Source organism: Ascaphus truei, chromosome 20 (assembly GCF_040206685.1).
Source record: "Ascaphus truei isolate aAscTru1 chromosome 20, aAscTru1.hap1, whole genome shotgun sequence".
Taxonomy (NCBI): domain Eukaryota; kingdom Metazoa; phylum Chordata; class Amphibia; order Anura; family Ascaphidae; genus Ascaphus; species Ascaphus truei.
The window spans coordinates 22,648,302-22,660,428 of NC_134502.1; the positions used below are offsets into that span (position 1 = coordinate 22,648,302).

The 12,127-nt window shown below is 51.7% G+C and overlaps 1 protein-coding gene across 1 annotated transcript in view; it reads right to left on the minus strand.

The window, feature by feature from the left end:
• The window catches only part of LOC142471036 (uncharacterized), a 39,338-nt gene extending 27,581 nt beyond the window's left edge, over positions 1-11,757 (minus strand). Inside the window, exons 1-5 of the mRNA XM_075577833.1 lie at positions 11,573-11,757; positions 7,944-8,022; positions 7,244-7,373; positions 6,484-6,638; positions 4,414-5,072 (exon numbers count right to left, since the gene is read on the minus strand). Of these exons, the coding sequence (XP_075433948.1) occupies positions 4,414-5,072; positions 6,484-6,638; positions 7,244-7,373; positions 7,944-8,022; positions 11,573-11,725 (1,176 nt within the window). The 5' untranslated portion in view covers positions 11,726-11,757. The remainder of the gene's footprint in view (positions 1-4,413; positions 5,073-6,483; positions 6,639-7,243; positions 7,374-7,943; positions 8,023-11,572) is intronic.
• Between the last annotated feature and the right edge of the window lie 370 nt (positions 11,758-12,127).

A 12,127-nucleotide genomic window follows, 5' to 3' on the forward strand; every position in this document is an offset into this window, starting at 1 on the left:
CTGCCTCCTGGGAGCACGTCTGGTGTTGTATGAAAATAAGGATTGGAATAGAATTCATGACCAAGCCTGACACTGACCCAGAACCCCCTTGGGTAGAGTGAGCAGGTGACCCCAACAGGATTCGGGGCGTTCCTCGAGTGAGTGCATTACTGAGCGGTCTGTCGGAACTCACGCCTCTCGCACACCTCACACACGCCTCTCACACACCTCACACACGCCTCTCACACACCTCTCACACACCTCACACACGCCTCTCACACACGCCTCTCACACGCCTCACACACGCCTCACACACGCCTCACACACCTCACACACGCCTCTCACACGCCTCTCACACGCCTCTCACACGCCTCTCACACGCCTCTCACACGCCTCTCACACGCCTCTCACACGCCTCTCACACGCCTCTCACACGCCTCACACACGCCTCACACACGCCTCTCACACACCTCTCACGCACGCCTCTCACACACCTCACGCACGCCTCTCACACACGCCTCTCACACACCTCACACACGCCTCTCACACACCTCGCACACGCCTCTCGCACACGCAGGGCCCTGGCGGTTTTCATTCACCGTTTCCTTGCAAACTGCAGCTTTGCTTTTTATTTTAGTACACGTCGGGGTCGCCACCACACCGGCATTGACCCCGGGTTTCAGCCCACGGAGCTCCGGCTGTGGGTTGAGCGGAGTAATCTCCGGGCCGGCGGCATCGCCCCCTGCAAATCCCGCCAACATGGCTACGCGACGTCAAACGGCGCCTGCGCTGCTGCCGCAACGGGACGGACGCTGCGTGCCGTCACGCAGCACCGCGTTGCCATGACATTGGGACGTCGCGCGACGCCTCGGCGCCATAAGGCGTCCCGTTGTCACGGCAGCGTGACGTCACGTTGTCATGAAAACGCGCGCCATTTGAAGTCGCAGAGCCTTGCTGACAGCACCTTGCAGGGGAAGATGGTGTCGGGGGAGAGAGAGGATGCTGGGGGGGGGGGGGGGAAAGAGTCGATGTGGGGGGAGGGGATGCCGTTGGGGGGGGAAGAGAAAATGCCGGGGGATGGGGGGTAGGAGGATGCCGGGGGGAGGGGGATGCTGTGGGGGGGAAGAGAAAATGCCGTGGGGGGGTAAGGGGTGAGTGGATGCCGGGGGGACGGGAGAAAGGATGCCAGGGTGGGGGGTGTGAGAGGATGCCGGGGCGGAGAGGAGGATGCCGGGGAGGGAGTGGGGGGGTTAGGGGTGAGAGAATGCCGGGGTGGGGGGTGTGAGAGGATGCCGGGGCGGAGGAGGAGGAGGGGGTGGGGGGGTGGAGAAGAGGCTGCCAGGGTTAGGTTAACATATTTAAACAAAAGACGGAAAAGCCCCCGATGCCACATCCAATGTGACAAAAATACCCAGTGAAATCCTTATATATATTCTCTTGCCTGAGGGACATGTAGTTAAACCCTTTGGTTTGCGATTGTGTTTATTAAATATTTAAACATGCAGATCTCATTCTTTCAAACGCTTCCCTCTCCTGACAGAGCATTATGTTGTAAAAAGTTTCAAAAAAGGCTCCGGCAAAGGCAAGATCTGTTCAAAGTATTATTTTTTTTTTCACATCCATTTGTGGCATAATTCTTATTTATTTTTTTATTTCCGCTACTTATTATTTGAATTTCTTTTTTTTTTTTTTAGATCTGAATAAAGATTTACATTTATTTCACTTCGCGAATGATAGGGCGGGGGGTGTGCAAAGCAGTTTCAGAGACCCCCGCGCTCTTCCCCCCCCCCAACGGCATTTAAATTAAATGCCTTGGGGATCGCGGGAGGCCTCTGCAACCTCAACTTTCGGCAACGCGGCGTCAAATAACTCTGCGGGGTCACGTTGCAATGGCAAACGTTATGTCAAGTGACCCTGCGGCCTCATTTGGCGCCGAAGACAAGGAAGGGGGGGGGGGGGTGTTTGAGCCGGTAAGGAGAGCAGGCGGGGGGGAAAGTTTGTGCACCCCTGTGCTAGGGCATTTATTTTTAACCATCTGTAGGAATAAAAGTTATTATATAGGGGCCATCGTTAATATTGCAGCATTACTGGTTTCACTTTTTCCCCTCGCAACATTTCTATACATTTAGCTTTAGGAGTTGTGTCTCCTATAATATGTAGTGCCACAAAAACAGGACTGGTGCTTATAACAGTGTGCTATAACTCCAACAACAATGACGTGTGGAGGATAATAAAATATCAGGCTAATAGTCACACCCCCCCCCCCCCCAGTGGTAGATGGATGAAAATACACTAAAACCACACAAGCAACGAAGGATTCCTGACGAAGCTTGTTCTATCAAGCGAAACGCGAAGGGTTCCTGACGACGCTTGCTCTATCAAGCGAAACGAGAAGGATTCCTGACAAAGCTTGCTCTATCAAGCGAAACGAGGATTCCTGACAAAGCTTGCTCTATCAAGCGAAACGCGAAGGATTCCTGACAAAGCTTGCTCCATCAAGCGAAACACGATGGATTCAGACAGAGCTTGCTCCATCAAGCGAAACGCGAAGGATTCCTGACAAAGCTTGCTCCATCAAGCGAAACACGATGGATTCAGACAGAGCTTGCTCCATCAAGCGAAACGCGAAGGATTCCTGATGAAGCTTGCTATCAAGCGAAATGCGTAGAATCCAGGAGAGTGGGAGTGACACTGAGCAAGAGAGAGCCCCGCGGAGTGCAGCTGTGTTTCCAGGTGGGCGCAATAGGAAGCAGCACCCGCCCGAAATCAGCGTTCATCCAACCTATGCGAGATAGTCGTCGCTCCGTGATTTATTCTATGTGCCCTTTTGTACGGCACTAAGTGTATGTGCGCATTTTAAAGGTTTTTTTTTTAACTACTACTTTATTAAATTGAGCTCGGATAGTCTGTGCTATGGTGTTCTCCTGTCTTCTACCTTAGCACACCCACACAGCGTCCAACCTAAGGCTGCGCTTACAGTGCCGGCGACAGCGACCTGCCGTCACGGCGAAACACACGCATTGCCGCAGTCACGTGCGCTACAGTAAGCGCAACGGAGCGACGGATTGGTCGCGATCCCTGGAAGTCCTCTCTATTTGATTTTCCCAGCGATCATCGCCGCCACTATAAGCGCAGCCTAACATGTCATCATAAACATCGGATCCTTTGCTGCACACCTGATTTTTTAGTGTGATATGCTCTATTTTCTCAAATCTATGGGAGTATAATGTTTGAAGATTAACGTCACGGGATCTGCAACTTTTATCAGCAATCCTACTCTATATATTGGATTCTCTTACTGATTTTTTTATTGCATATTACGTACCCCGCTCCCTCATCCTGTTCGACAACCCTATTATATTCAGGCAGATTCCCATTCCCCTCATACACAGCACATTCTTTCTGGAACAAAAATAACGGCCATTTTTAGTGTTCAAATCTATGTAGTTTAGTTCATTATTGGAAATATTTATATTTAAAAAAAAACAAAGGTTGATCCTTACCCCTCTATAGTGTGGTGTGTATAATTTCATATATAAGTATTTACCATTTATCTTTACATACATTCCTCCAATTCCGACATTTATATATGAGCTTTTTATGACAGAGAGACACACTATTCCTGACCCCTAGCTCATTATTATTCCGAAGTCCGAAACCCCTTGAAACGCGTTGGGGGGAAGGTGCTGCACTACACGGAACGAACCACCCTTGGAAAGTGGGGGACTCAAACAACGCCGACGTGAGACCGGCGCCCCTAACATTGTTTGTCACCCTGAATGCATAGGTCAAGCACCCTTTACCTCTAGCACATGATCACCATATGGAAATGGCTACCTCTAGAAACGCGTTGGGTCAGGCACATCACAGGGCACGCCGACCCAGAGGGTGACACGTCCTAGCTCCCCACCCTCCCAGCATGGACCACGCCGTGTTGGGACATGGATGTGGGACTTGGGAGAGAACAATGCTGGCCACGTACCCCTTGTATGCAACCCTGAAAGCGTGCGTCAAGCACCCTCGTAGACTAGCGCACGATTGCTCTAATGGAGGCAACCTTTAGAAACGTGTTGGGAGGAGCATCCAGTTCCCCGTCCCCCCTCCCGCCCCTGATGCCAGCCATGGGGGATGAGCCCCTACTTGTTTGCCAATGGGTTAAAAGGGACAGTCTCACGTAGGAGTAAAGTGACCTAATGACAGTGATGTGGTTAAAGGGTCGGTCCCACGTTGGGGTCAAAGTGACCTAATAACAAAAGAAACGTGACATCAATATAATAGCGCATAACATTATAATGAAGCTCCCCCCCCCCCCAATTCAGAGTATCCACTGAAAACAAAAACTTCAGACACCCAACTTGTGTATTTCAAGTGGATTCCACCGGGGCAGATAATTACAGTGGTATTTACAGGAGATGCATTACAAGTGTCCTGTTAAAACCCCTTTCTCTTCTGCTTCGGGGGCTTCCCCCCCTTCCGCTCCCCCGTTTTGTGCCGCCCCCCAGCTTTGGGCTTCTGCCCCGGCCTGGAGCTCCTAGAGCCGAACGCCCCGGGTCTCTTAAATTCAAAGTTCTTTTTGAACCCCCGCGTGGCAGCATTTTTCCGGGGTCTCTGCCCCTCTGCATTTTGCCGGCCTTTCTGCCCCACGGGTTTTTTCCCGGGTCTTGGTCTCTGCCCCTCTGGATTTTGCCAGGCTTTCTGCCCCATGGGTATTTTCCCGGGTCTTGGTCTCTCCCCCTCTGGATTTTGCCAGGCTTTCTGCCCCATGGGTCTTTTCCCGGGTCTTGGTCTCTCCCCCTCTGGATTTTGCCAGGCTTTCTGCCCCATGGGTCTTTTCCCGGGTCTTGGTCTCTGTCCCTCTGGATTTTGCCAGGCTTTCTGCCCCATGGGTTTTTTCCCGGGTCTTGGTTTCTGCCCCCATGGGCTTTTGTCTCCTCTCTGAAGGGGTGATTTCCCCCTGCGTTGTCCGGTTGGTCCTCCCGGGGAGTGGGATTCCTGCCCCGCTCTCCTGGGCTCCGTTGCACCTCTGAATTTCTTCCTGGGGGGACCCGAGTTGCGGTTCGGAAACTTCTTTCTGCTGCCGTGAAGGAAGAGATCTGGAGAGAGGAGATAAGAGAGATCAGACGGAGAGCGCAGGAGGGAACGGACAAGAATGAACAAGAGAGCGAGAGGGGCGAGGACAAGAAGAAGGGATTGAGAGGGGCGAGGACAAGAAGATATTAAGCAAGCGAGCGAGAGGGGCGAGGACAAGAAGGGATTGAGCGAGAGGAGGGGTGAGGACAAGAAGGGATTGAGCGAGCGAGAGGGGCGAGAACAAGAAGGGATTGAGCGAGAGGGGCGAGAGGACAAGAAGGGATTGAGCGAGAGGGGCGAGAGGACAAGAAGGGATTGAGCGAGAGGGGCGAGAGGACAAGAAGGGATTGAGCGAGAGGAGGGGCGAGAGGACAAGAAGGGATTGAGCGAGCGAGAGGGGCGAGAACAAGAAGGGATTGAGCGAGCGAGAGGGGCGAGGACAAGAAGGGACTGAGCGAGCGAGAGGGGCAAGGACAAGAAGGGATTGAGCGAGCGAGAGGGGCAAGGACAAGAAGGGATTGAGCGAGCGAGAGGAGGGGCGAGGACAAGAAGGGATTGAGCGAGCGAGAGGAGGGGCGAGGACAAGAAGGGACTGAGCGAGCGAGAGGGGCAAGGACAAGAAGGGATTGAGCGAGCGAGAGAGGACAAGAAGGGATTGAGCGAGCGAGAGGGGCAAGGACAAGAAGGGACTGAGCGAGTGAGAGGAGGGGCGAGGACAAGAAGGGACTGAGCGAGCGAGAGGAGGGGCGAGGACAAGAAGGGGATTGAGCGAGCGAGAGAGGACAAGAAGGGGATTGAGCGAGCGAGAGGGGAGAGGACAAGAAGGGATTAAGCGAGCGAGAGGGGCGAGAACAAGAAGGGATTGAGCGAGAGGGGCGAGAGGACAAGAAGGGATTGAGCGAGAGGAGGGGCGAGGACAAGAAGGGACTGAGCGAGCGAGAGGGGAGAGGACAAGAAGGGATTGAGCGAGCGAGAGGGGCGAGAACAAGAAGGAACAAGAAGGGATTGAGCGAGAGGGGCGAGAGGACAAGAAGGGATTGAGCGAGAGGAGGGGCGAGGACAAGAAGGGATTGAGCGAGAGGAGGGGCGAGAGGACAAGAAGGGATTGAGCGAGAGGAGGGGCAAGAGGACAAGAAGGGATTGAGCGAGCGAGAGGGGCGAGAGGAGGGGCGAGGACAAGAAGGGATTGAGCGAGAGGGGCGAGAGGACAAGAAGGGATTGAGCGAGAGGGGCGAGAGGACAAGAAGGGATTGAGCGAGAGGGGCGAGAGGACAGCACAAGAAAAGAATTGAACGAGAGACAGAACAAAGGAAAACGACCGTGACGTGAGAGAACGAACCAGAGAAAGAATGAACCAGAGAATGACAGAATGGACGAGTATCAGTGTCCTGCTCCAGTGGCCCCAGATGTTACTAGTCCTAGTGGTTCAGTTACCTCGATCCGGCTCCTGTCCCACCTCCTGCCTGTAATACTCGGCATCGTCGTCTTCCGATTGGTCCTGCTCCCCAGTCGTCCCGGGATCCTCGGCTCCACTGTCGTCATCTTGGTCCGCCCCGCACTTGCGCTTCATGCCGGCCAGACTGCGCTTCCTGCAGGGGGAGTGCATAAGAGTTAGGGGGCGTCTGGGGGAAACGCCTGTATGAACAGGGTTTCTAGTCTATAGACAACGGAGGGCACATGGAGTTAAGGACCCCAATGAGGGCGTCTGGGGAAATGCCTGTCTAAACGGGGTCCTTGTATATAGACAATGAGGACCATATGGAGTTAAGGACCCCGATGAGGGTGTCTGGGAAAATGCCTGAATTAATTGGATAATGCAGAGTAGGCATCAAGTGGCATTAGGCACCTTAGGTGGAAGGCATCCAGGGAACTGCCATAGACAACCGGGAGGGCATGGTGTTAAGGACCCCGCTAAGGTAGTCCACTGCCCTGCCTGTCTGACCTGGGATCTTGGCACAGGGAGCACATGGTTTTAAAGGACCACAGAGCGCGTCCAGAGAACAGCGTGCCTGAGCCAAGGTCCCAACATCTAGGGAATAGGAGCAAATATCGTTTAGGACCCCACTGAGGGTGTTCAGGGAACTGCCTGCTTGAGGTCCCGATGCTCCCAAACAGGGCCGGCGTGATGGCGGTGCCGTTCTTACAGCAAGTTGTCATGGCAACGCGATGCCATTCGCCCCGTCCCCTCACTCACTTATTGTCATCCCTCTCCTGCTTCTTGTTCTTCACATCTCCCTCCTGCTTCTTCCTCCGCTCCGCCTTCTGTCGCAGCTTCTTCTCCTTACGTTCCAGCATGCCTTTAATCTGCTCTTCAGTCTTCTCAACTGGGAGAGCGAGAAGGGGGGTGGGAGGGAGAAAGGGAGTATCATGAAGGAAGACTCCATGTCCCATAGCTCCCTCCTGTCTGTGTCACTGTGTCACCCTGCGGGGGGAGGGACAGACTCCATGTCCCATAGCTCCCTCCTGTCTGTGTCACTGTGTCACTGTGTCACCCTGCGGTGGGAGGGACAGACTCCATGTCCCATAGCTCCCTCCTGTCTGTGTCACTGTGTCACCCTGCGGGGGGAGGGACAGACTCCATGTCCCATAGCTCCCTCCTGTCTGTGTCACTGTGTCACCCTGCGGTGGGAGGGACAGACTCCATGTCCCATAGCTCCCTCCTGTCTGTGTCACTGTGACACCCTGCGGGGGGAGGGACAGACTCCGTGTCCCATAGCTCCCACCTGTCTGTGTCACTGTGTCACCCTGCGGGGGGAGGGACAGACTCCATGTCCCATAGCTCTCTCCTTTCTGTGTCACTGTGTCACCCTGCGGGGGGAGGGACAGACTCCATGTCCCATAGCTCCCTCCTGTCTGTGTCACCCTGAGGGGAGGGGGGGTGGTTCAGTACTCACTGTAGTTGTGATATAAGACTTTTCCATCACTTAATCCTTCTTCTATCTTCACCAGCTGTAAAGTCATCCTGGGGCCAATCTGCGGACAGACAAGAGAATGAATAATATATGCACCCAACTCATCATAAAGCCCAGCGTGTTCATCGTCAGGACACACACACACACACACACACACACACACACACACAGACACATACATACACACACACACACACATAGACACACACACAGACAGACACACACAGTTTGAGAGGGAAGGGAAAGAACCCCTGCCCAACCTGTGCCGTATAGGTAAATATATACTGAAATTGGGCTGGTCTCTTGTACCCACAATCAGTGGTGAACTAGAGGAAAAGAAGCCGGTATAATAGAGCACTCAGACCATGGTGCTCAGTGTTACGTTGTCACATCTAAATCTGTAATAGTCTGATATAAAAGAAATTGGTGCATATATAGCACAAACTACTAACTACATGTCAAAAATACTGAAACTAGCTGGTCACTATAAGAGTAGCTACTTAATCCCAAGTATTTAATCCCACATCAGGGTATGATGAAGGATTAGAGGTTTAGCTGCATTACATGGTTTAATAGCCCTAGTTGCTGTATGCCTGCATAATTCTGTATATTTCTCCGAGTAGGACCCCAAATGATTCTATGAGCACAGACCCTGTGTGATTATTGGGATCCTCTCCTATAGATGAGAGCTCAGATACACACGTTGGGCGTTAAAGCGTCAGGATTTCAGAGGGATCCAATATCCTTACAGCGGTTATAAACCCAAAGTCACCACGGGAATTGTTCTTAGCAAAATGGCCGCGCAGACGTATGGGCCGAATATCGCTTCTTTTTAACGCTGTTAAGCAGAGTATCTTATTCTTCATTTGCGCGTATCTCCGTACATGAACCGAAGTGGGGGGGAAGAGAGAGAGCCAACGCTATTCCAGGTGAACCCCCCCCCCACATCTAAACAGCGACTGATCTCGCAGCTCTGTAGCCAGTGAGAGACTCCGACACACACGGGTTACTCTGTATATTAAAAGGAACCTTTCCCAAGGCTATTTGTAGTCTTTATTGATAACAGTTAAAACGTAAAACACAATGAACACACTCACACAGATGGCAACTCTCGTTGCCCAGCATCAGCCGCGTGGTTATCCAGCAGGACCTCTTCCTCCGTTTGCGTTCTCACTGACGCGTCCGGCAGTGGAACCGGATGTCCGGCGGCTGTCTGGGTCCCTCTCTCAATGAGCTCCGGCAGGGAACAACGCGTTTCGCAGTAAGCTTCATCAGGTTCCTGCCGGATGCTCATTGTACATGGTATATATAGGCGCAGGGACTTGATTATTTAATAGATTAATTAAAAACAGTGAAAAAAACTGGCTGTCTATCCCCCGCTTTGATTACTGTCTCCCTCAGTGCAATTGGAGTGAGGGAGACAGTAATCAAAGCGGGGGATACGTGTTTTACGCATTGTGTTTTACGTTTTAACTGTTATCAATAAAGACTACAAATAGCTACTAATTCAGACTTTGCCCATCCTTTGGTCTATGGGCGTCTGGGAGAGGAGCCACTCATACACCACACCCACTGGGGGTAGAATACTGAGACGTATCCACATCACCTGAGCAGGCTGACATCACCCACTGAGGGAACAAACTCACATTAGGCCGTGTGAGTTTTTTTGTCTATTATTACTCCGTTTCAGGAGTCTGTATTTACCCACCACATCCATCGCTGAGGGTGAAGTCTCACACAAGCCCGTGTGAGTCGCTGAAACTAACAACTTATGGTTCATTTGCTGTGTATTTAGTGGCATTTACTAATACCCCTTCCTTCCCATCCCTCACCCCCCCCTCTCCTCCCCTCCTCCCCCCCCCCTTTGTTCCCCCCCTCATATGTTGATGCATGCACTAATACTGTGTATTATTTTATTCTGTTCTATTCTTCATCATCATCTTGAGTTCCACGAGTTTGCGCTGACCATCTTCACACTCCAATTGCAACCATAAGGAGGACTCGGGGTTGTCTTCTTCAAGGTCAAGCAGCAGCAAAACCAACAAAAAGGGCCAGTATACAATTTTATACCATTACACATTTTCTACAATTTTTTTTAATATTTAATAATTCCATGGCGTCTAAATATTTTTTAGCCACATATTTTAGGGAGCGCCCCAGTTCCACATCCAGTCGCGTGTGTACTGCCTGCGACGGGCGACGTCACCCGTCACCGCTAGCGAAAGTTATATTTTGCTTTGCGGCGCCGCGGGCGTACTGGCGTTTGATTGGTTTAGGGGCTGTCACGAGGTGACCGCCCTCGAAAAATCAAATATTGCCAGCTACCAAAATTCGCCACCTGACGGCGCTCCGTCGCATTCGCGCTTACTATAAAGCGCGCACGGAGGCAATGCAATTGTTTTTGGGCGACGTCGCCCATCACGGGCACTATATGCGCGGCCTTAGAAATAACATGAGCAAGCTTGGGAAAGGTTCCTGTTAATATACAGAGTAACCCGTGTGTGTCGGAGTCTCTCTCTGGCTACAGAGCTGCGAGATCAGTCGCTGTTTAGATGTGGGGGGGGGGGGGGATCACCTGGAATAGCGTTGGCTTTCTCCCTTCCCCCCACTTCGGTTCATGTACGGAGATACGCGCAAATAAAGAATAAGATACTCTGCTTAACAGCGTTAAACAGAAGCGATATTCGGCCCATACGTCAGCGCGGCCATTTTGCTAAGAACAATTCCCGCGCTGACTTTGGGTTAATAACCGCTGTAAGGATATTGGATCACTCTGAAATCCTGACGCTTTAACGCCCAACGTGTGTATCTGAGCTCTCATCTCTGAGAGGATCCCAATAATCACACAGGGTCTGTGCTCAGAGAATCATTTGGGGTCCTACTCTGAGAAATATACAGAATTACACAGGCATACAGCAACTAGGGCTATTAAACCATGTAATGCAGCTAAACCTCTAATCCTTCATCATACCCTGATGTGGGATTAAATACTTGGGATTAAGTAGCTACTCTTATAGTGACCAGCTAGTTTCAGTATTTTTGACATGTAGTTAGTAGTTTGTGCTATATATGCACCACTTTCTTTTATATCTGACTATTACAGATTTAGATGTGACAACGTAACACTGCACCATGGTCTGAGTGCTCTATTCATACCGGCTTCTTTTCCTCTAGTTCAACGTCATTAAGTTAAACCCTTTGGCCAAAGCGTTATTAGCCTGCAGCCACGTCACAGTACAACCAGTATGCCGGTCCTAACCCTACCTGTGACACTTCCCATTCACCTCTGCAGGGCAGGGAGAAGGGTCTCAGTAGACAAGTCTTCCACCGGTGATAAGTATTTAACTATATACTGTGTCGTTTGGATGTTGCATTTGGGGATTTTTGGGTTTTGTTGATACAGCACATTTGGTCAGTCCCAATAGCACTCACGCGAAATAGATACACAATTTTACAGCGCAGCGTGTTCCTGATCAGTGTAGAGATACTCAGCATCTTTATACAGCGCGGCGTGTTCCTGATCGGTGTATAGAGACACTCGGCATCATTATACAGTGCAGCATGTTCATCATCAGCGTGATACTCTGCGTCAATATACATGGGACCCTCACCTCCGTCAGACGCACGGCGCTCTGCTGGGCCTTCATATTCCCTCTCCCTGCGTACGCTTGTGGCAACTCGGTGATGTTATGGTCCCCGTCCTGCTCAGCCTCGCTCTCCGAGAGGTTGGCTCCTCTGTAAGACACGAGCAAGGGTCCCATCATGCACTGGGAGGTCACGGCCACAAGCAGTGGTGGCTCGTTGCCTCACCCACTGCTTTGCTTTATCCGCCCCCCCCCCCCAAAAAAAAATCAAAGACCACTGTGTAAGAAGGCATCAGTTCCCTTAGTCTCCCTCACGCCAACGCCATTTTGTCTCCCTTTCCGATTCTCTGTCAACATCTCCTGTGGCTAACCAAAGCGTTCGAGTCCTCACATGACCTTCAGCATCTGTCCCGTGGGCTCCCACTACGACTTCCCCTCACAACGCCCCCTTTCAACTCTCAGCCAACAGGCCAAATGCTCCATGGCCCCCATTATGGCTCAACCAAGAGGTCATGAACTCGGCCAACCCGAGGCTTCAGAAAGGCTCTCCCTTGTGGTCTTCTGCAGCTGTCCCGGGGGCTT